Raw genomic sequence first — 23,240 nt, 5'->3', positions numbered from 1 at the left:
GGTTTCAGTCATGCACTGCGTTTTTGCAAAGAAAGCAATTTCCTTTGTGCTTTTTTTGTCAGATCAGCCCACCCTCCTTCAGTAAAAAGCTCAACCACACAACTGTGATCTGCACAGATGACCTTGACTTCCTGTCGACCATGGAAATGTCTTATCATCATTTATGGTTTTAACCCACAATCTGCAGACTATGAGTCAGTAACCACAGTTGCTGTAGCACATGAACTATGTTAATAACTCAAGACACATCTGTTGTTCATTCATTTTATTTAAAAAAATATTTAGCATAATTGCATCTTTAACACTGAACCAATCTGTCACCACACACATTGCACAATTCCAATGTGAACATTATTATTCATCATTTAAGTGATTCTTAACCAGATGGCCGTGATCCAAAAATGGGTCATACGTCTGTTCTGAAAGACAGTAGGGAAAATTAAAATAGCACAGTGTAACATCTTTTTTTTTCTTTTTTGGTTCATGGTAGTAAGTGTTATTTCCTAATTGCTTATGCCTCAAAAGTATAGAAAATGGCTATTATTCCCCACAAACTTTGCTTTTGTAATCAGGACAGTGATATTTTGAAATGTACCTATTTTCAGAACATTCCAGATAAATTCAGTGCTGAGTAAACTTGGAGTAACTTCTAGAACTTTCTTGAACTTTCCAGTAATATAAATAGTAGTATAAATACAGGGGCCTTATGCCCACCAGTTCAGTTTAGTTCCAGTGGTCTTATTGGATACATATCTGCATTTTCCTGAGATGCATCAAGAGGATGCAAGCATCCCGCAGATGCATTTTATGTGGAAGCATCAACAAATCAACAAATCCTGGGCACCTCATTTCACCTGAGAGCACTGGAAAAAAAAAAACTCTGGAAGGTAAGATGGACAAATGTTGCTCGGAACATTGTTATAAAATTTGTTAATTTTTTAAATTGTACGTTTTTAATTTTAAATTGTTTTACAATTTTCAATATTATTCAAAAAATATATCATATATGAAAAATGTTGCGAGAATCTCTTAGTCATGGTTGAAATAAATTTATTTTTGTACGATGGTACATAGGGGAAAAGAGAGCAAGGTGGACCCTTCCAAATGTCGGAACGGCAAGAATGCACCTGCTATTACGTATCCGGACCTTCCTTCATCCATCGCCCCGGTGCCAGACTGCCATGAGTTCCCAGTACAAACTCCTCTGGAGAGAGAGCAGCCGTCTTTAGAAGAGAGCAGCAAGTTAGAGAGCGAGGAAGATGTTGTAGATCCAGATGACAATTTCAGAGGTGGAGCTGAGGAGAGAAATCCATACTACCCAACCAAAAAGAACTCAACAATTTGATTAGAAATCTTAGTCTCACCAAGTCTAATGCCGAGATTTTGACATCTAGGCTCAAGCAGTGAAACTTGTTGGATGAAAGTGTGCAAGTCGCAGATCAGAGGAAGCGTCACCAACCTTTTTCCAGCTTCTTCACCAGTCAAGATGGGCTCTGCTTCTGACACAATGTGACCAGTCTGTTGTGGCAATAAGAATCGCCTGTAACCAGAATGAGTGGTGCCTCTTCATTGACAGCTCATCCAGGAGCCTCAAAGCCATGCTGCTCCATAATGGTAAGAAGTACCTGTCTCTTCCCCTGGCTCACTTGGTGCACCTCAATTTACTCACTTCTAAATCTTTTGTAGTCATTTTTATATTACTTTAGTATAAATACATGCTAATTTGGATTCATATCTTCTATGACTTTAAGTGAACAAAAAGACACAAATTTGCCCCTTTTCTCATTGAAAATAGGTACATTTCAGAATATCACTGTCCTGGTCACAAAAGCAATGTTTTTAGGGAATAATAGCAATTTTCTATACATTTGAGGCATAAGCAATTAGGAAATAACACTTACTACCCGGGAACAAAAATTGTGTTACATAGTGTAATTAAATGCAACTAACCATTCAATATAACAAAGCACAGTCAGGATAGCAAAATAAATATGCTTATGAACCTTTAAAAGAGGGGACAAAACCGTTTTCCATAAACATATCTTTTGGCGTCTATGTCAAAGGCTGTGTCCTATCAAACTTTATGATATTTTGGAGCAAATTCAGCATATACCAATCTGGACAGGTTGTGAGATATGCCCTCATCCTCGAAAACCATGATCAAAAACTATCCAAGATAAAATATGTAAAAAAATTAATTTAAAAAACCCCTGCTGAGAACCACTGGTTTAACCAACATATATCTATTTTATACTTATTTTGCCTCTTATAATGAATTTATTTCTCGCAATGTAAATGAAGGCTGGTCTTTATCCTGAGCCATACTGGTAAACAAAGTTTTTAACTGAGTTCAAATTGTTAAAGGGATAGTCCACCCAAAATTGAAAATTCATGATTTACTCACACTTATGCCATCCCAGATGTATGACTTTCTTTCTTCTGCTGAACACAAAATCTAAATATAATAATTATAATATTTAGGAGAATATGTTCAGAATACAGCTCTGTAGGTCCATACAATGCAATGGACCAGAATGGTGATCAGAACTCCAAAAAGCACATGAAGACAGCATAAAAGTAATCCATCAGACTTGAGTGGTTTAATCAGTGTCTTCTGAAGCAATCCAGTTGGTTTTGGGTGAGATCAGACTTTTTTTTTTTTTGGGTGAACACTCTTTAATGTTAAGTAATAACAATGACCATCAAAGACCACTGCATGATTAATAACTGGTGTGGTAGACAAGCTATGAATGATCGTCTTCACCTGCAGTCGCTCCAGGTACAGGGGAAAGGGGGTTGCTTTCAGCCCAAAGACACTCTTTTTTCTTTTTCAGATCAGAACTCCTCTTGTGCTCCCTTCTCAACAGCATTATTATGACAAGTACAAGAAATAAAATCAGGGTAATAGTGATTCCCAGTGTTGTGAATAAAGGGTATGTCTGTTTTACAGCATCACCTGAGAAAACAAATCAATTGTCAGATTCCTGTTTTTAGAAAAGAAAAAGATTACTTGGTTTTTATGTACTGTATATAAAATCAAGATACAAGTTCATTAATCAAATCTTAATTAACGATTAAGGGATAGTGGCTTCAGATGCTTTGAAAAGAAAAATGTGTGTGGTGTACAGTCTATGTATCACGTCCAGACTAGAGGTCTGCAATCCAACCTGGGCCCAACGGGACCCGAGAACCCGATGTGTTTTGGGCCAGGTTAGGATCAGTTTTTCAAGTAGGACTTCGGGTTCGGGTCGGGTTTGTATGAATGAAAAAAAATACACAGGCTTAACGAACTTGTTTTGTGCACATGAGTTAGTGTGTGCATCTGTTCTGTTTTCCCATTGTTTTTTGCACCGAATCTTGCTTATTCTTCAGTATCTCATGCAGGACCGGCACATTTTAAACACCATGTCAAGTTAAAAAGAACTTCACATTTTTAAAAATGCATGTTAAGATACCTGCGCTCTGTTTCATTCATTGCACTGCGTCTAGATTGTTTTCAGCGCAGTTGTCACAAAGATTCAACTATCTGAAAAAGTTCAGGCTGCATAGAGGGGACTGTTGCGTTGTTTCATTTTATTCCAGATTGTTCTGCAAAAAGTGATTTTTCAGTAAATAAATGGTAAGGCAGTGTTATTCCTCCTTCTGGTCTAGTGTACTAAGGGCTGCCATGCCTTGTTAAAACTGTGTATGTTTACTGTTACAATGTTTCCTTACGAATATTGCCTATATACTATTTCATCAGTACTTGCTAGGAGAAGGAATTCGATTGTTAGCAATGTTGGGTTTGGGCATAAAATCTGGCCGGGTAGGGTCAGGGTCGGGGTCGGGTTTCATTTTAAGGCTCATGCAGACCTCTAGTCCAGACTAAAAAACTGATGGGAGCAGATCCGGCATCATATGAACCATCTTATCTGGATCTCTGTTAGTTACTGGAACTCCACATGAAAAACACACGAGACACGTGAGTACAGTGCAGCGTGGCACTTCCATTGTATGACTTGGCAGACAACTAGTTGTACAGTTCAAAAAATTGTTGTTGACACTTGCTCTGTTCCACATGCTGCTGCACAATTACACAAAACGCAGGACAAAATGCAGGACGCAACAAGCATGTACAGCCGTGGCCAAAAGTATTGGCAGTGACATAAATTTTGTGTTTCACAAATTTTTCTGCTTCAGTTGTTGTGGTGTTGATTCACATTGTTTCTAGATTATTGTGCAGAGTGATCAGATGCATTTTAAATAATTGCAAAAAGCTTCATTGGCCAAAAAAATTAACTAATCACAAAAACCCATATTTCACAGTTTTTTGGTCCTGGCACAAAATGACCAGCTCACATAATTTCACTAATCATATCAGCGGCACCTGGGAAAGTGTGAACTAGACAGGTGAAATCACTCTATAATTCTGATTAGATTATAAGAGCAGACTGTTTGCTATAATGGAAGGAAGAAGTGCTTCCAATCATTGTGTTCTTGTTAGCAATGGTTACCTCTAAAGAAAGACGTGCAGCCATAATCGCTTTGCATCAAAAAGAATATTGCACCTGAAAGAACCATTTACCGGATCATCAAGAACTTCAAGAAGAGAGGTCCAACTGCAGTGAAGAAGGCTTCAGGGCGTCCCAGAGTTTTCAGCAAGCACCAGGACCGTTTCCTTCTGAGGAATCAGAATCGTGTCACCACCAGTTCAGAGCTTGCTCAATATTGGCAGCAGGATGGTGTGAGTGCATCTGCACGCACAGTAAGGCAAAGACTTTTGGCCAATGGTCTGGTGTCAAGAAGGGCAGCAAAGAAGCCACTTCTCTCCAAGAAAAATATAGGACAATTGAAATTCTGCAGGAAGTACAAGGATTTGACAGCAGAAGACTGGTGCAAAGATATTTTCTTCCGACTGTTTGGGACATCTGGAAAATCGATAGTCCGGAGAAGAAAAGGTGAACGCTACCATGAGTCATGTGTTGGGCCAACAGTGAAGCATCCTGAGACCATCCATGTGTGGGGTTGCTTTTCATCCAAGGGAGTGGGCTCTCTCACAATTCTGCCCAAAAACACTGCCATGAATAAAGAATGGTATCAAAACGTCCTGCAAGAGCAACATTTCTCCAACGATCCAGGAGCAATTCGGTGATGATCTGTGCATTTTACAGCATGATGGAGCACCATGTCACAAGGCAAGAGTGATAATGAAGTGTCTCAGAGGTCATTACATTAAAATTTTGGATCCGTGGTCAGGCAACTCCCTGGATCTTAATCCCATAGAGAACCTGTGGTCAATCCTCAAAAGGTGAGTGGACAAACAGAAGCCCACAAATTGTGATCAACTCCGAGCACTAATAGGCAAATATGGATCGCCATCAGTCAGGATTTGGTCCAGAAGCTGATATACAGCATGCCAGAGCAAATTGAAGAGGTTATGAAGAACAAGGGTCAACACTGTAAATATTGACTCTTTGCATAAATTGAGTGTTTTTGCCAATAAAAGCCTTTAAAACTTATGAAATGCTTATCATTGTTTTCCAGTATACCATAGAAACGGCAAACTTTGCAAAACACAAAATTTATGTCACTGCCAATACTTTTGGGTACGACTGTAGGATATGCAGCCACACAATAAGACATACATACAATCCCCAAAATGAAGCAGAGAAGATGCACAAATGCATAAAACTAAACACAACCCCCCAAGCAAATCTACTACCAAAACTTGTGTACTGCTGCTGCTCTGAAGAGAATATGCTAGCTAAGTGTGCCTTGGCCAGCTTGGTTGAACGATTTATCGCTAATGAACTAAATCTCTATGTGTGCTTAGCCCAGCTTGGCCAAATGCTTAAACGGCTGGTGACCTGACTCATAATGTGTACTTGGACCAGGAAAGCCCAGTGCTTATTTAACTAGATATACAGTCAATCGATGTGTGAATTTATTTAAATGAATGACATAGGATATTAATGTGTGCCAGTGCCTGATTTGGCTAAGTCTTACCATATTAAAGTCACACGTCTATGTATCATGGACGTGCTGATCTACCATGTGGGTAATCAGTGTTGGAAGTTATTAAAACTGCTTAAATTGCTTACAGCACCTCTAAAGCACCAAAAATTTGAACTTTCAAGTTTATTACCTTTAACATGAACATGGATAAAGAGGACTCCAGATCTGTCTGATGCCACTTTCTTCCAGGTGTAAGCAGGTGTTAGCAGCCACTCCTCTACCTGACAGTAGTATTGCCCCATATCACCAAGGCTGATGTTTGGCACAGTCAGTTCATAGTATGTACGATTTGGTCGTTTGAACACCAGATTTTTGTCACTAATTGCACTGTGTAAGGTACCATCATGTCTAGCAGTGAAGAATTGAACTTCTGTTTCTGTGTTCTGCACCCTGAACCAGTTGACCCCAAAGGCAGACTTATTACTGGACCAAGAGTCAATCACACAATCAATGGTAAATTCAGCCTGGTGATTGGTAATGTTTAGATTTCGGTTCTCCTTCTGCACATGCAGTTTACTCTCTGTTTGAATTAAGCACAATATCAAATGTAAAACAAATTTTGTTGGACACTCACTCTGTTCAAAACCCTAGTGAACTATCTCCGTAGGCAGCATTTTAATGCATCATAGGCACACTCTCAACATTAAGGCTGTTCCAAAAAGTAGGCAGCATATTTATGCTTGATCCTAAGATTCCTTTTTTGGCCAAATTAAAATGGGTCATTTATGAGATTTTGTACAATGATGTAAAATTATCTTAGATGATTAATCTGAACTGAAAAGCAGGTATTAATCTGTTTTGTGCTGATTTGTGCAAAACAGAAACTTTTAGAATGGAGAATACATACTGTAGCCACTCAATGCTGCTGGATTGTTAACACACATCAAAGTGATATTAGATTATTTCCCATGAAAATTTGTTTTATTCTGCTAATTATTTTAAAACACAAAACCATAACAGAAATGAAGGTTCCGCATCAAGAACCGTTCGGCCCGATGGTGGTAAAGCACCTAGATTTGCTGCCTATGAAGAACATTCCAAATATGTCTCTTCTGAGGTACCATTTCAGTACTATAGAAGGCGGCTGCTTTTGAACAGCAGTGAGGCAGCTCACTAGGCTTTGGAACAATGAGATAAAACACTTTGACAGTTAGTCTTATATATAAAATATATAATATTATAGCCTGGGTGGGTCATTTGTGAGAGTCTACAAAATGAAAGTGGATAAGATGTAAATGCATATATTACCAATACTGCTAACGTTGACGATGGTTGAGCCTGATTGGGCAGACACCGTCTGTTTCCATTTGCTCTCACAACTGAGCATGTACTGGTCAACCTTGCACTGGTAGCTTCCACTGTCAGCTGTATCTGAGTTTAGTAAAATCAGATGAAATGTTCCAGTAGAGGGTCTAGAGAAGCGTAGCCTGTCTTTAAATTGCTCGTTCTCTAGGTGGTACTGTAGACGGCCATCATATGAGTATGTCAATAAAGATATCTGGCTGGTAGATTTCAGGCTATCAAATAACCAACTGACACTGTAGTGAAGGGTAGGGTCCTCTTTTACTATGTCCAGGGAGCATTCAAGTTCAAACTGCTCTCCTTCTTTGATGTCAAGGTGCTTGTCAGTCCTGTCTATGGTAAAAGTGACCTCTTTTTGCCTATCCTCAGTTTCTACATGGACAGATAGCTCTCCAGATTTGTCTTCACCTATCCTCCTCCAGTTATTTGTAGTTGTCTGAATCCATTCAACAACCTGACAGTGATAAGTTCCAGTATCACTGGGGATGATGTTTGGCACAGTCAGTTTATAGTGTGTGGCACGTGGTCGTCTGAACATCAGATCTTTATCACTAATTGCACTGTGTAAGGTTCCATCACGGCTGGCATTGAAGATGATGACAGGTCGTTCACCTCTCTGACCCTTAGACCAAGTCACCTCAAAAACTGATATGTCACTTGATCGAGAGTCAATCACACAGTCCATGGTAAACCCAGCTTGCAGATTGGTAATGTTGCGGCTTCGGTGCTCCTTTTGCACATGTAATTTACTCTCTAATTTAATTAAGATAACAAAATAGACAACATTAATTACATTCTCAAATATTTAAATATTAACTTAAAGGTGATGTGTGTAATTTCTTTCCTACTATCGTTACCAAATGGAATGGCAAAAATAATGACTGGTTAATGGTTTCTGGAACATTCACCCTGTTTTTCATTGCTCGGATAGTTCCGCCATAAACTCACACCATTGGTTGAGTCAATGATGCAATCTCAGGCTGGTCAGGATGCTCCTACAAACAGCAATATTTTAATAGAGCCACAGTGTTCACTAGTTTCACTAGAGAATTAACTTAAAATGGCTTACTTGTTTCTGCAAGTTACACACATCACCTTTAAAAAAATGAAAGCACTTAATTTATTAAGTACTGAGTCTTTAAAATATAGAGGACATACCCATGAGGTGAACACTAACATTGGTAGAACCTGACTTGTCGCTTGCCTTAGTTGACCAAAGGCCTTTGCAATCCAGCTGGTGCTGATTAACTTTACAGTAATACTGCCCACTATCTTCCTGGATTGTTCTATGGATGGTTAGTTGAAAGACACCGATTACTGGGCTGGAGAAGTGGAGTCGTCCCTCAAGCTTTGGGTTAAAGCTGTGGTAAATCAGACGGCTATCATAGTGATAGGTCAGAAGTTGCACATTAGAGTACCAGGTAAGGGAGTAGCGAATTGTAGAATCTGTCCCAACACTATCCACTGAGCAATTCAAAGTTAGCGACTCTCCCTCCTTAACCCTCAGCTGATGGTTTGCTTTATTCATTTTGAAATCACTGCCTAAAAGATATAAGATGAAGAAAACATCAGTGAGAAAAGAAGAGTTTTTTCAGGTCCCTGTATCATAGCAAATTGAATATTCCCCACAATACATTATGTACTTATGACACTCATAAATGTATTTGTAGAAAGATAATGCTCTACAATGAACAGAAATAATTGTGCTCTCAATTTAAAATGCACCTTCAACGCATGTAGGTCAGCTTTTGAATGCAGCAAAAATATGTATGTATTTTAACCTTTCTTAATTAAGTCCATTCTATGTCTCTTAGATTCTTAAAACTCAGTAGGTAATGCCCACTGAATAATGGGTAGTGTAGTTATTCACTGGAATAATTTTTTTTTTTTATTATTAAGTGATTGACGGACACAGTGACTTATGGTTTCTATAGAATCACAGGTCGTTAAGCAAAGATATACTTAATCTCAAAGCTCATCTTAGGGTTATACTTAAAAATCTCTACACATCCCATATCTCTACAAATCAATTTTAACTATGACATTTTTTTTAATGAAATTAACTTTCAGAACCCTACTGCTGGGCTTTGTAGAATCCAAAAGTAGCTATTTTTTGGATTGATTTATAGAAGATCTAAATTGGTTGCTTGTCCTTGATTGAATACACTCAACATTTTATTCATTTTGTGGTACAGTGAAATTATAATTTCAGTTAGGTTAATGCAATGCTCTGTTTCATTGATTGATTTATGATTTATTTTAGTTTTTTTACCTTTGTCATTGACAACAAGCTCTGTAGAAACATCCTTTTTATCTAGAGAATACCATTCACCAAGAGGATCCTGAAGCCACTCTTCCACTTCACAACGGTACTGTCCACTGTCAGATTTCATGACCTGGTGAATAGTCAGCTCGAAGTTGTGTTTCTCTCTCAATTCCATGCGGATTCTTTGGTCCATCTCTAGGCCAGCAGCAGGTCCAAATTTAACAACAGCATCCAGGTCCATAGTTAAGAGCATCAGGGACTCAAGCAGCCATATTACTGTGAAACGAGACGTATTCGTGGTTGCACGGCTGACTAAGCATTCAATCTTAGCATCACTGTTGATAGTGGTTTCAATTGAAGACTTGGGTTTGGACAGATTCAACTTGCTGTCTGTTGATAAACATGAGAGAGAGAGAGAGAGAGAGAGAGAGAGAGAGAGAGAGAGAGAGAGAGAGAGAGAGAGAGATTCAATATTTGGATATTTGGATAAAATTGTATTTCTGTCATCATGCCCTTACCCCCATGACTTTCTTTGTTAGAACACAAAATATGTTAAGCAAAATGATAAAAAAAAAAAAGATAAAGTGAATGGTGAGGCTAACATTCTGCCTAACAGTTTTACATGGAAAAAAATAAAGTCATATGAGTTTGGAATGACATAAGTGTGAGTAAATGAGAGTAGATTATAGAACTGATCCAACATGATCACACAGGAAGTCGGCATGCTGTTTCCGAGAACTCCGGTACCAATCGGCTACATTATGCCAACTCACCGACAAGCTGCATCTCCTATAAAACATTTTTGCATCAGCACCAGTATGTTTATCTTTCCCTGTGGTGTGACAGGAAGCGTGTTTCAACCGTGGCATGGGAGCCCTGGATTAAGATCCCACGTTGAAATCAGGAAGTACTTGTTTTAGCATAAACAGTGTGATTACAGAGAGTGTGTTTCGGAGGTGTATTTTCCCCCCTAACATTAAATTGTTACTCCACTGATGGTTAGGTTTAGGTTTGGGATTTGTGTTGGGGGTTCAGTTTATAAAATATGCATTCCTCTTCAGTCTATTGCATCCTGTACAGCTGAAAACAACTCACTTTTGGCGCATCTCTGTGGACATTTGTGCGGAGTGACTCCAGTCAGGCTTCCTAAGCAACCAGTTGGCCTGGTTGCTAGGGTGGGTAGAGTCACATTTGGTTAACCTCCTCATGGTCACTATAATGTGGATCTCACTCTCGGTGGGGCTCGTGGTGAGTTGTGCGTGGATGCCACAGAGAATAGCTTGAAGCCTCCACATGCGCCATGTCTCCGCGGTAACACGCTCAACAAGCCACGTGATAAGATGCACGGATTGATGTCTCAGTCGTGGAGGCAATTGAGATTCGTAGCTCATAATTTACTTTTGGGAATGTGCTACTTTGTGCGCCACAGAAACAGCACTCTGTAGGGAGACTCGTCAGATTGCAATATTAATTATTTTATCAATACTTTTCAGTACTAAATGAGGTATATGTGTGTTAATAATCAACATTTCTCTCTCCTCATCTGCCATCTTTGATTCATCAATTCCTTGAGCTTTTCACAATGCATTCTGGAATTGCCCGCTCCGCAATGATGCATGCAAAGATTCCTTAAAATTTGACAAATATTTTAATTTGGAATAAATTGAATAAGCTGTATTTACCAGGTTTCCGTACAATCACTGCTAAAGGGTTGGAGATCTTCCTGGCTTTTTGTACACCCTTCTGATAGGCATCAGCTTGACACTTGTACTGTCCACTTTGTTTCCTGCTGACTCTCGACACCCTGAGAGTGAAACTTGTATATGGATGTTGCTCCTGAATGGACAGTTGGTAGCTACTCTGATCTGCTCCCCAGATGATTTCTCCAGTGTAGTGTAGAGATACAATATTTTTCTGTGTAGATGAATTAATGGGCATAAACATCCACTGTACAGTCAATGGCACTTTAGGTCCTTTTACTGAGCATATTAGTTCTAGCGGTGAATCTATAGCCACACTTGTTACACGACTTCTCAAAACCACCCTCATTAGAGATTCTGAAAAGAAAACAGTAATAAATTATATTCTGATATCAGTAAAATGCAGTATATACAATGAGCACTTGTGAGGATTAAATAATCATAAAATCTTCAGAGCAGAACTTAACAGTAAATTCTACTTTGTCTGTCACATTTACAGAACTGTATGTCTGTGAAATTGTCTGTACTTATTACTTATGGATGACCAAAACAAAATAAATGGTGATTGGTCACTTTACATGTCTTAGTAGGAGGTTATTGGCCAGAATAAGAGTAGCATGTGATTATATTGTAGGCTTACCAACAGAATAAACAGAAATGACTTTTTGCTGTGATTGGGTGTTGCCTTTCTTCATCTCTCCATTGCTCTGTGTGGTCCATTCAGACACGGTGCACTTGTACTCGCCGCTGTCAGACATTGTAGCAGCACCGATCTCCAGTGTAAAGCGTCCAGCTGGAGAATGGCGTATTTGAACATGTCTATCTTGATATCTTGACCCAATATCTTTCATTACTCCCTCATGGGTTAGACTGATAATGTCACTGATGGAGTCTTTCTTGTGTTGCCATGATACTGATAAAGGACCTTTGAATCCGGACACTGAGCAGATGACCTGTAGTGCTTCACCCTCAGTCACTGTATTGTTCTCCATCACCATGACCACAGCTAGGACACTCACTGACCAGAGATAGGCAGAAAAACAACCAATGTCACTATCTTTCTATATTTCTGATACAAACGTTTTCTGTTTTATTTCTGTGAAAACTGTGACTAGGTTATGCACAGACAAAAAGCAAAACAATATATTGCATGTACTGTATATGTAGATTGTATATTGCTATGTATGGCATTTCTAGGCAGAAATATACTTTATGTGCAATAATAATTTATCTTTGCAATCATATGTGATATCCTCCTCATGTACATAACCCTAACTGTATAAGGCAAGCATCACTAATACAATTGCTCATATTCAGGGTAAGGCATTTTAAATTGTGCGATTTGTTGTGGAGGGGTGCACTATTACTTTCCAAAGCAACCCGACTTATAGGTGCACTCAGTAATTTTGTCCTCTTTAAAAAAAATTACTCCTAAATAAATTAATGCCAATTTTGAAACATATTTATAAAATCACAATGACTCGCATGAGATGAAGAGTTCAGTCAAATCAGTAACCTTATAAAAGCTGTTTTATTCTACATGGAATGTGTCTTCTCATGGTGACTGCCATGTTAGTTTCACATGACCAGCTGAAAATGACTCACTTAATTTTATTAACTGCCTGTCGTTGGACACTATTACTCCTGGATAAAATTAATCATTGCCAAAAGTGAATAGTGATTTTCTACAATCTGCATCTGTAACTAAAAACTACTGTGTTTGAATGATGCTGCATCCACACCACAAGGTGTCACTGTAAGTAAAGACTACATGAACAAAAGAGTGCACCTTAAAAAGAATATTCCAGGTTCAATACAAGTTAAGCTCAATTGATAGCATTTGTGGCATAATGTTGATTACCACAAAAAATTATTTCAGCTTGTCCCTCCTTATCTTTAAAAAAAGCAAAAATCAAGGTTACAGTGAGACACTTACAATGGAAGTCAATTGGGCCAATTTTTGTAGGGTGTAAAGGCAGAAATTTGAAGCTTATAGTTTTATAAAATAACTTACATGAATTCTTCTGTTAAAACTCATGTATTATTTGAGCTGTAAAGTTGTTTAAATCACCATTTTTGCAGTAGAATACTAAAATACCGGAATATATATATATATATATATATATATATATATATATATATACACACACACACACACACACATATATATATATCGTCACTCACCGGTGCTCACACTACACCTACGTCATATGCCGGAACTGGACTCCCTCATGAATGTGCGGACAGCCGTTACCGGAAGCCAGTGATTATGGTTTATAAAGTTATGGATATAGATATTTTTCTTATAATAACGCATCGCTTCGCTTCAGAAGGCCTTTCTTAACCCCCTGGAGCGTCTAAGGTACCATTCATTCTGATTATAAAACTTGGAAGTGCCAGGACATTTTTTAATACAACTCTGATTGTGTTTGGCTGAAAGAAGAAAGTCATATACAACTAGGATGGCTTGAGGGTGAGTAAATTATGGGATCATTTTCATTTTTGGGTGAACTAACTCTTTAACACTGTAAGATCTTTAGCGTTTGCAGACAGTTTCACAGGAGTATTTACTGAGCTCTCAATATTCAAATCCTTAAGTTCAACTCTCATTTTACAAAGCAATGGCTCTATATCTAAACTATAGAGCTGACCTGAAAGAGGGCAACCCTGTCTTATACCTCTATGGACCTTTATAGAAGTACTTAACTCTCCTGTCATCTTTAATAAACATTCAGCCCTATCATAAAGCAATCTAACACATGATATAAAACCATCTCCAAAACCATTTGCTCTTAAAATCTCAAAAAGATAAGAGTGGTCCATTATTCATAGTATAATCTATAACTTCTCTCATTAAAAATAAATGATCCTTTATAAATCTTTTTTTATACAATAGGATTGATCTTTTTAAATTAAAACTATTAGCGACATTTTTTTTGTAATCTGTATTCAGCAAAGCCACAGGTCTCCAGTTTTAAGACGAGTCAGATCAAATTTTTTGGTAAAAGGGAGAGTACTGCTCTTCTACAACTAATAGGGTATTTTGACTGAACATAAAATCATTTTGTAATAGTCTCCCAATAATGCTCTAAATTTTTTTATAGAACTCAAAAGCAAGTCCATCCATTCCAGAGGCTTTCCCTGATGATAGCTCCTGCACAGCTTTAGTCACTTCTTCAAACTCAAGTAAATTGGCCAGTTCCTTTTGTTGTTCTGAATTAAGTTTTGGAATTTAACTAAAGAGTTCAGCCCTGCTATCCAAATCAGTAACATCAGCAGTATACAGCTTGGAATAGAAATCAACAACATAGTTCAGGTATTAACACACCTTCATCATTCTTCGAAAATAAAATGTGTTTTTCTTGACAGACCTTGTGCTCTAAATTAAAGAAACAAGTTGTTGGGCCATCAATATCCTTAATATGAGTAAAATGGGCCCTAACAAGAGCACCTTTAACCTTTATTGTAATAGAGTGTATAATTGTTACTTCCTATCAGCAATAACACTTATTAAAACAGGCCCACTTCTCAGCATTATATACTCAATTTCAGAAATCTCTTTTTCCAGATTTTGAATAATATTTTCCATCCTTTGAGGAATTATATGTATATTGCTGACCAAAAAAAAATTTAATTGGTGTTTTTCAGATTTCCCACTACTGTATAACTCACTATTATGCCTTTGCCATGTATTCCAATATTAAAATGCCAATAAGACCCTCTATATATGCAATACATTGTCAGTAATGACCATTTTATGATCTGAAATAATTTGGGCTTATGGCTACATTACTCATTCTATTCCTTAAATTATTGGAAATATAAAACCTATCCAGCCTTGCTGCATGAACTCATCCTTCGTATAATGCTTAACAGCTGTGTTTTTTGCTTTCCACACATCATTGAGATTTAATGTACTAACAGCAGCACTTAGGGCAACCGATGATTGATAATGTGGTTCTTCAGCATTTCTATCAATAGTCAAATCTAAAGGACAATTAAAATCACCACAAGTTTTTAAAACCTGTCCCATTTTCCTAAAACGTTTCTCTCTATGAGGAGCATAAATATTCACAAAAATAACATTTGTGTTATCAATTCAGCCCTGTGTTATCAAATCAGCTCTTATTATTAATAAACACCCAGGTTCTACCTCATATTTTTATAATATTTTCACCTTAAGAGTAGAACAAAAAAACCATAGCAACACCTGAACTCACACTCCATCCCACCACAAGCCCAGTTCTGCCTCATTATCTCCATCAATGTGGGTCTCCTGAAGTAAAGTTAATCCAATATTTTTTATCTTAATTAATTCCAAAAGTAAAACTTGTTTATTCCTGTCTCCAAGAATTCATAAACGCACGAAAGAGAAAGAAACAAAAAGACAAATCTTCAGCTGTAAGGCCATCATATTTATTTATTCTTCCCTCTAATTGGCCTCTTTTTCACCATCTTTTTCTCCTGTTTTATCACTATTATACACTTTTTCAATCGAAACCTTTTCTGTTGTGACAAATCAGTAAAATCACAATTATTCCTGGCCCATGAAACTGAAGCAATACATTTCTCCACATCCAAAAAAAAAAATCAGTAACATCAACCTTCTTCCCTTTTGTCTAATCAAGAAACATATTAATCTGCTCTGAAGAATTGGGGTGCTGTTTCTCACAATTCAATTTATTTCAAAGTTGCCTACTTCAGCTTTAAGAGCACAAAATTGTTTATAAGAGCACAGCACTAGTCAATTAATCTTGATTTCAAAGTGCACCAGATGGAAGTATTTAACTTCAAAATGTACAACATTTTCTTATGGGGGAGCATGCCCCCGTTCCCATGTACCCCGTACCGTATGGAGGTCCACCCCTCATAGTCTCAGAAACTCCTGTGGGAAACACCTAAAGGCTCTGTGCTGAAGCAAGTTGAAACAAGATTAAACAGCCCATCTTTTTAAACTACAGTGACGAGGTAAACAGGAAAACATTGTTCCATTCACAACGGTAATTACAGGTTTCCATTCCCACAAATCAAAACCCTTATAGAAAGGGTGTAGCAACATTAAATGTAGTAGTAACTATGGTATTTTGACAGAAATAGTATTATTAGATAATATTATTAGCCTACAAAAATATGAAATATTGTATATATAAATAAAAGTCCCTTTTATGGAGGTTGTTTTTATTATTTCTACATGTGTTTAGGATATTGCTTTTCATTAAAAATTCCATAGATTATTATTTTACCTGTGATTAACATGATTTTACTAATACCATAGTTAAACTCTGGATACTATGCACGAACAATGGTAAATTGTCATAAAGGCAAATACAAAGCAGAATTGAACAAAAAAGAACATTCATGAATTAAGTATGAAGTTATGACTTTTTCTCCTTTGTAAATATATTTAATTCTAATGAACTTTAATTGAAAAAGGTGAATTAAAGTTAGCTACACTCAATAACTCTTTGTTCATGTCATCTTGGACACCTAGTCACTGGTGTGGATGCAGCATCATACAAAATCAGCAGTTTTCAGTTACAGATGCATTGCAGAAATTCACTATTCACAATCAACCATGATTAATTTAATACAGGAGTGAAAGTGTCCAATAACATGACGGTTACTCAGATTAAGCGAGTAGTATTCAATTGGTCATGTGATTCTAAAATGGCAGCCCCCATGAGGCTGCCCCATGTAGAATAAAACAGCTTTTATAAGTTTACTGATATGACTACAGTCCTCATCTCATGTGAGTTGTCATGATTTTATACATAGGTTTCAAAATTAATTTCTTCAGGAGTAAAACTTTTTAAAGGGGAAAAAATTACTGAGTGCACCTTTAAATAATTAAGAGTCTGGCAAATGGAAAACAATTGACTGTTTTGGATAATATTAATATGCATTAACATAGTCCAAGATAAATTAGTTGTTAATGAACTTTTTCTGTTTTTCTGTAGTTAATATGAGTAAATTTTGCTGCCCAACTCAAAATCAATGCTTTATTTTCAAATGTGCATTTCTATGTGAAAAAATCCAGTATTAATTTTGTTAACTGCATTTGCAATTATTTCAGAATTATTATTGGTTTCTGTCCTTTAATTTTTATATAACATTTTTATGTATAGAATATGTTGCATTTGTAGGGGTAATTTTGGTAAAAGTCTTGACACCTCACCGTGGACCTCACTAATTTTCAAACCCTGGCTACGGCCCTGGCCTCCGGTACACACCTGAACCCATTACGGCGGGAGATAGACTCTCCCCTGCGAGAACAGATGCCATGCGAACGTCAAACCGACCGTGCAAAAACAAACAGCAAACCACTAACTAAACTAATAAATAAAGAAAATAAAGAACAATGAGATAGAAAAATCAAAAAGGAAACAAGGAAATATGAATAAAATTTGTTTTAACCTAATCTAATCCTATGTGCTCCACTCACACGCATGCGCACAGAGAGAGAGAGAGAGAGAGAGAGAGAGAGAGAGAGAGAGTGTGTGAGCGAGTATACTGCTTTACATTGACATGGCAACGAAGTTGTATAATTGGCTATAACTTTACATAGAAAAGGTTAGTAAGTGATTTTATCACACTAAAATCATTTTAACACATATTGTTTAAGTCTTGTGGCTATACTTTTCAGTATTCAGTGAGTATTTTAACATTTACAGATTGGCCCCATTCTCTATTATTGACTGTAATCTCGATATTTGCTTTTTTTTTAAAGAAAAGCAGGGTTAAGTCAATATACATTTTTGAGGCAATCATCATTATGCCAAAAATGCTTTTGGTTGAGCTTAACTTGTAATTTGTCACAAAAACAAAAAACATAACAAAAAAAAACACTCAAAACACTTAAGCAAGCACAGAGCAATGCCTTGGCAACACTCCCACACTCTAGCATCATGGCTAGAGTGTTTTGCAAGGGCAAGCAACAATCACACTTTCTAAAGAAAATGTCATCTTTATTCAAATATACCTAGCAGAAAGAGGAGAAATATTGTAGTGTTAGATTGTATTTACCTTTGGTGCTGACATGTACAGTCACAGGATTGGACAGCTGCTTTTTTGTTTTTGTGAAGGTGCCATCCTCACGCTTGTCTTCCTGCCATACTTCACAAAGGTATTCGCCCTGGTCCTCAGCCCTAGCTGAGTGGATTGTCAACAGGTAGTCCATTGGACTGGTTTTCACTGCTCTCATCTCTGCTTTATTCTCTCTTTCTTTGTAATCATCAAACACAGTGAGCACCCCAGAAGATCCAATCTGGGCCACATTCTTCTGGTCTTTCAGCCAAGTCACTGAAAAAAGTTGATCAGGAAGGTTCTGTGCCTTCACACTGCAGCGGATCTCCAGTGAATCTCCCTCCTGCAATGGCTCCTTTGAAGCCTCCATATTAGCAATGAAGGAACCTACATCAGGGGCCACATCTGAGAAGCAGAAAGCAGCATGTGGTGAGACAGGTTCCCTTACACAATTTCCTGTAATATGACTAAAGCTGCATGCAGTTACACCAGTTGTTCTAAAATATGTCTGAAAAGTAAGCTATATGAGTTCATTTCTTTTGGCCGACCCACCCAAAACTTTCTGGCTGAGCTACTTTGTGTGCTAAAAACGGTTGTTGGGTTGCTTGATGTACAATTTAAATCTCAGCCATGAAGCAATAAAAAAGATTGAACCATTACAGCCACTGGAGTACATTACAAAAAATAAATCTCACCAATCTCTACATTACAGGTTGTGGTGGTTTTGTGGGCGATCTGTGTCCAGGAACGGTCAGGGTCTTGGATCCACTCAGTGCCCTGACAGTAGAACTTCCCACGGTCTGACTTCTGCACCTGTGGCATCTTCAGTCTGTAGGTTGTGTCCTCCACCTTATCCATGCTAATAAGTCCTAATTTGTAGCGATCCTCAAATCCAGCTCCTGGCTTTACAGTCAGATCCCTGTCCAGAGTAATGATTGGTCGGGGACTCACATCTTTTGCACCTTGGAGAAACCAGGTGACAGACAGATGGGTGTGTTGAAAGGTTTGACTGGAAACCTTGCACTCAAGTTGAAGAGAGTTGCCCTCAGACATGCTCTTAGAGGAAGAGCCAGAGTATGATGCCACCAGGGTGTCTTCGATCACTGTGGACAAAACAGTATTTTATTCTCTTTTGTCATTAAAATCGTTAGTAATAATTAGTAGTCGACCAATACTGTTTTTGTTTTTTCAAATACCTATGATAACATATCTAAAGAGCAGGGTAGCCGATGCCCAATATAATACTGATACATGTGCAGTGTAGTCCAATGTCTGGACCATTAGTGAATATGCTCTGATTTCTTGAAATTAAATGCAATAACAATGTGGTTTCTTATGGTATCAGATGGTAAATCCATTTTAGGATAGTGTAGGCTAATAAGTGTTTTAGTGTAGGCTAATAAGTGTTTTGATACTCTTTTGGTTGAAAAATGTATTTACCTTCAGAAGTCGTTCACAAGCTGCACATGTATTGAACTTAATAAAGACTTTCTTCATTACTGACAATCGATAGGATGTATTTGCGGGTTTGTTTCTATTGATTGATTGTAGATTCAATGCAACCGGCGTGATCTTTATTTTCCTTGATATAAAATATTACATGAGCTTGTTGACAAGTGAGAGCATGCACAAATGATTCAGCAGTGCGAGCACAAGCTTTCTGAGTCATTCAGATTGAATCGCAAACCGATTCAGGCCCCTTTCCTGTCAGATGTGACCAATTCGAACCGACTCAAATGAGCGATTATTTTTTTGATCAGGCATCTTTAGTTTTGATTTATTTGAAACTGGCGATAATAAACACCAAGTGCACGCATGATGTAGCAGTGTAGCTTTTATCAACGCTATGCTGCTACCTAATAAAAAATATAGCTTTGTTACTGAAAAGCTACTTGATTTAAAAACTAGCGAAGCTACCACCTCACTAGAAATGTAGTTAAAATAATAGCTTCGCTATTTGTAGTGAAGCTACTGCCCATCACTGCTGATATGTCCCCCTTTTGCATTAAATGTGGACTCAGTAATTTTTCATTCATTTTGTCTTAGACTTACAGTGACACCTAGAGGCCTGGATGCAGCATCAATCAAATCCATACGTTTTCAGTTTCAGATGCCATTGTAGAAAATCATTATTCACAGTCAGCCATGATTACTTTAATAAATGAGGGAAAGTGTCAAATAACAGGATGCTTAATGAGATTAAGCAAGAAGTATTTGGCTGGTCATGTGATTCTAACATGGCAGCCCCCATGTGCGTTAGCAATTTATAAATAACACAGAATCTTAAATATTTATTTTCATTTTATGTCATAACATTTCATTGTTTTACATTTTTTAAATCCTAAAACATTCAGTTTGTTTCCAGTTTTAAATTAGATTTTGAATCCCAGATTTTCAATGTTGACTCTTTTGAACCCCACTGCAAATTCAAAACAATTTAATGTTAGAAAATTAGATGTAAACAAAATGTATGAAATGAACACTTGTTCACGGTATTTACCTAAAATTCATGGAAAAATAAAAACAATTACCAACTATTATGGTATCTGTAAAGTATGAAACTGACACAAGGGGGAGCTATATATGGGCCAAACGGACATGGCTATCAGATAATGGCCATAGATATGCCTAATATTCTCCAATAACTCCCAAAAGATGAATATCTTACCATAAAGTGTTGTGTCCGCACCATAGATTCCATTATATGTGTCATCAGTGCTTGGGGTGGAACAGCTGAACACACCAGCATCCTCCTGCAAATTGTTGATCTTCAAGAGAACTGAAGATCCAGACAACCTCTCAATCTTAATCTCTTCTTTGCTCACCCTTTCGGAGAACATTGTATAGGCAAAGCTTGTGGACCTCGTACTGATGATATCTAAACTCATGTCTGGTTTCTTATCCTTCTTGACTGAAAATTCAAAATCCTGTTCAAGGGAACCTTTGAACCCACTAACATTACAGGAAATGGAGATGGGATATCCTTTGACTCTATACAGAGGCCCCTCCTGGATCTGGACCAGACGCTGACCGCAGCACACATCTATGAGGAGAGTGGCATTAAAAAAGAATGACTGATCTCATAAAATGTATCTTTACGTTCATGTTTCAATCTGAGACTTGTAAACTCACATTAAAAAATAAAAATGGAAAATTATGTCTTTTTTTTTTTTTTAAGTATTTATATATTTATTTATGTAAATTTTTCAAGGGGAAAAAAGTAAATGGGTTTGGGGATATTAAGCTGCAAAAATGTCAAAAATGTTCAAATAATTCATGCTTTACGTTCCAAGTCTCCTGAAGCCATACAACATACCGAACATACCGAATCTCAGTATGCTGAAGTGCAAATGAGATTTGTGAGCAACAGCAGAGGGCAAGATTTTCAGTGAATAATGACTTAAATATTGTTCTGTTCCTCAAACAAAGTTATCACATGGCTTCAGAAGACTTGGAATATAGCACATTATTAGTATCATTACTATGTATTTGTTCTATTTGTAACGTTTTTGTAACGTAAATTAGAATACAGTTACATTCAAAAAGTGTTTTGATTACTGAAGAGATTACTTTGCATTTTATTGTCATTTGTTTCATTTAATATTTAGTCCTTTCAGATGAAAAACATTTATACATATAAATGATGCGATTCAAAGTGTATTTGAACAGCAGTGAAACACTTTCTTGTGATGTGTTACATTCATACGAGCAGACAGAGAAGTAAGTTTGAAGTAAGTTTGGTGCAGAAGAAATGTAAATTGTCAGCTTTAAGCTAAGCTAAAATGCTATTTCTAGCCATTTTACATGCACGTTACCAGCCACAATCATATTTTATTATCAAGAAAATTCACGTTGGATCACAATTTCTTTTTTCTATTAAGACCTTTGATATTAGGGCAAAAGTCATATTCTTGATGATAATTTTTTTTATTGTTTTTCTGTAAAAATATCAAAAAATCCTTAAAACAAGATCAATTTGATTTATCTTGTTTTAGAAACAACACTGCAAAAGATATTTAGGTTTTTCATTTTTAACATGTGTATTTTGTTTTACTGTACTGGCTGACTGAGTTTTTATAGTCAAAACTAGTAAAAAAAAAAATCTACCAGTACTGAAGAAGTAATCCAAAGTATTTAGAAAACATTACTGACCTTGATCTAACGTAATATGTTACAAATGACATTTTACAGCATGTATTCTGTAATCTGTAGTGAATACATTTCAAAAGTAACCCTCCCAACCCTGGCCATGGTAACCCTCTATTTTAGTGAATGGAAACGTCCAACTTGGACACTTTGTTACTAACATATTTTGCCTTCTATTTAACAGATAAAGTCATACAGCTTAGGAATGTCATGAGGATGAACAAATGTTGACAGAACTTTCATTTTCAATTAAACTTTAAGGTACAATTCAGTGCCTTCAGTGATAGACCAAAGACAACACTACACACATACAGTAGACCCAAAACTTAAATAACCTGAATGAAATGTATCAATTCAGTCTTGATGTTTGTGATATTGAATAGAATGAGAGGCAGATAAAGTGTTCAATCTTACCCCATTGCAAGAGACCTATGAGACACAGTAACAGCGGCAAGTGCCACAGCTGGTCACAAAGGACTACCATCTTATATCTGATCGGTTCTTTCAGTTTCTCTCTCATTGAGCCTCACCATAGAATATACACACTATGCAAGTTAATACAGGTTTTGACAATATTGCCTCACCCCTGAGATATGTTCTCTACTGCAAGCAGAAGAACAGACTGTTTTAAATCAAGATAGTGACACTTTAGATAAAAGGAAGTGACTGATGTGAAACAGAATGTTGGTTTCCTGTTGTCTCACACCGCTCTTCACACATGCATCATGGTATTTCACTAGGGTGTGAAAATTTTCACTGATCAGCAGACAATATGCAGCATTATTGTACATATACTGTATATTGTGCCT

General features: G+C 37.1%; 1 protein-coding gene across 1 annotated transcript; it reads right to left on the bottom strand.

Annotated features, from left to right (window-relative positions):
* Positions 1-259: 259 nt before the first annotated feature.
* On the bottom strand, positions 260-23,014 carry LOC127654652 (immunoglobulin superfamily member 3-like). The gene is made up of 11 exons (XM_052141890.1): positions 22,846-23,014; positions 20,954-21,328; positions 18,981-19,388; positions 18,286-18,690; positions 11,903-12,280; positions 11,245-11,619; positions 9,569-9,952; positions 8,455-8,838; positions 7,243-8,049; positions 6,125-6,514; positions 260-2,956 (listed from the first exon to the last, which is right to left on the bottom strand). The coding sequence occupies exons 1-11, from the start codon at positions 22,949-22,951 to the stop codon at positions 2,745-2,747; spliced, it is 4,224 nt and encodes a 1,407-aa protein (XP_051997850.1). The 5' UTR covers positions 22,952-23,014; the 3' UTR covers positions 260-2,744.
* Positions 23,015-23,240: the final 226 nt, after the last annotated feature.

The sequence above is a fragment of the Xyrauchen texanus genome, chromosome 14 (genome assembly GCF_025860055.1).
Source record: "Xyrauchen texanus isolate HMW12.3.18 chromosome 14, RBS_HiC_50CHRs, whole genome shotgun sequence".
Taxonomy (NCBI): domain Eukaryota; kingdom Metazoa; phylum Chordata; class Actinopteri; order Cypriniformes; family Catostomidae; genus Xyrauchen; species Xyrauchen texanus.
Note: the sequence above shows the minus strand (reverse complement) of the source record. Positions and strands in the feature narration are given on the sequence as shown.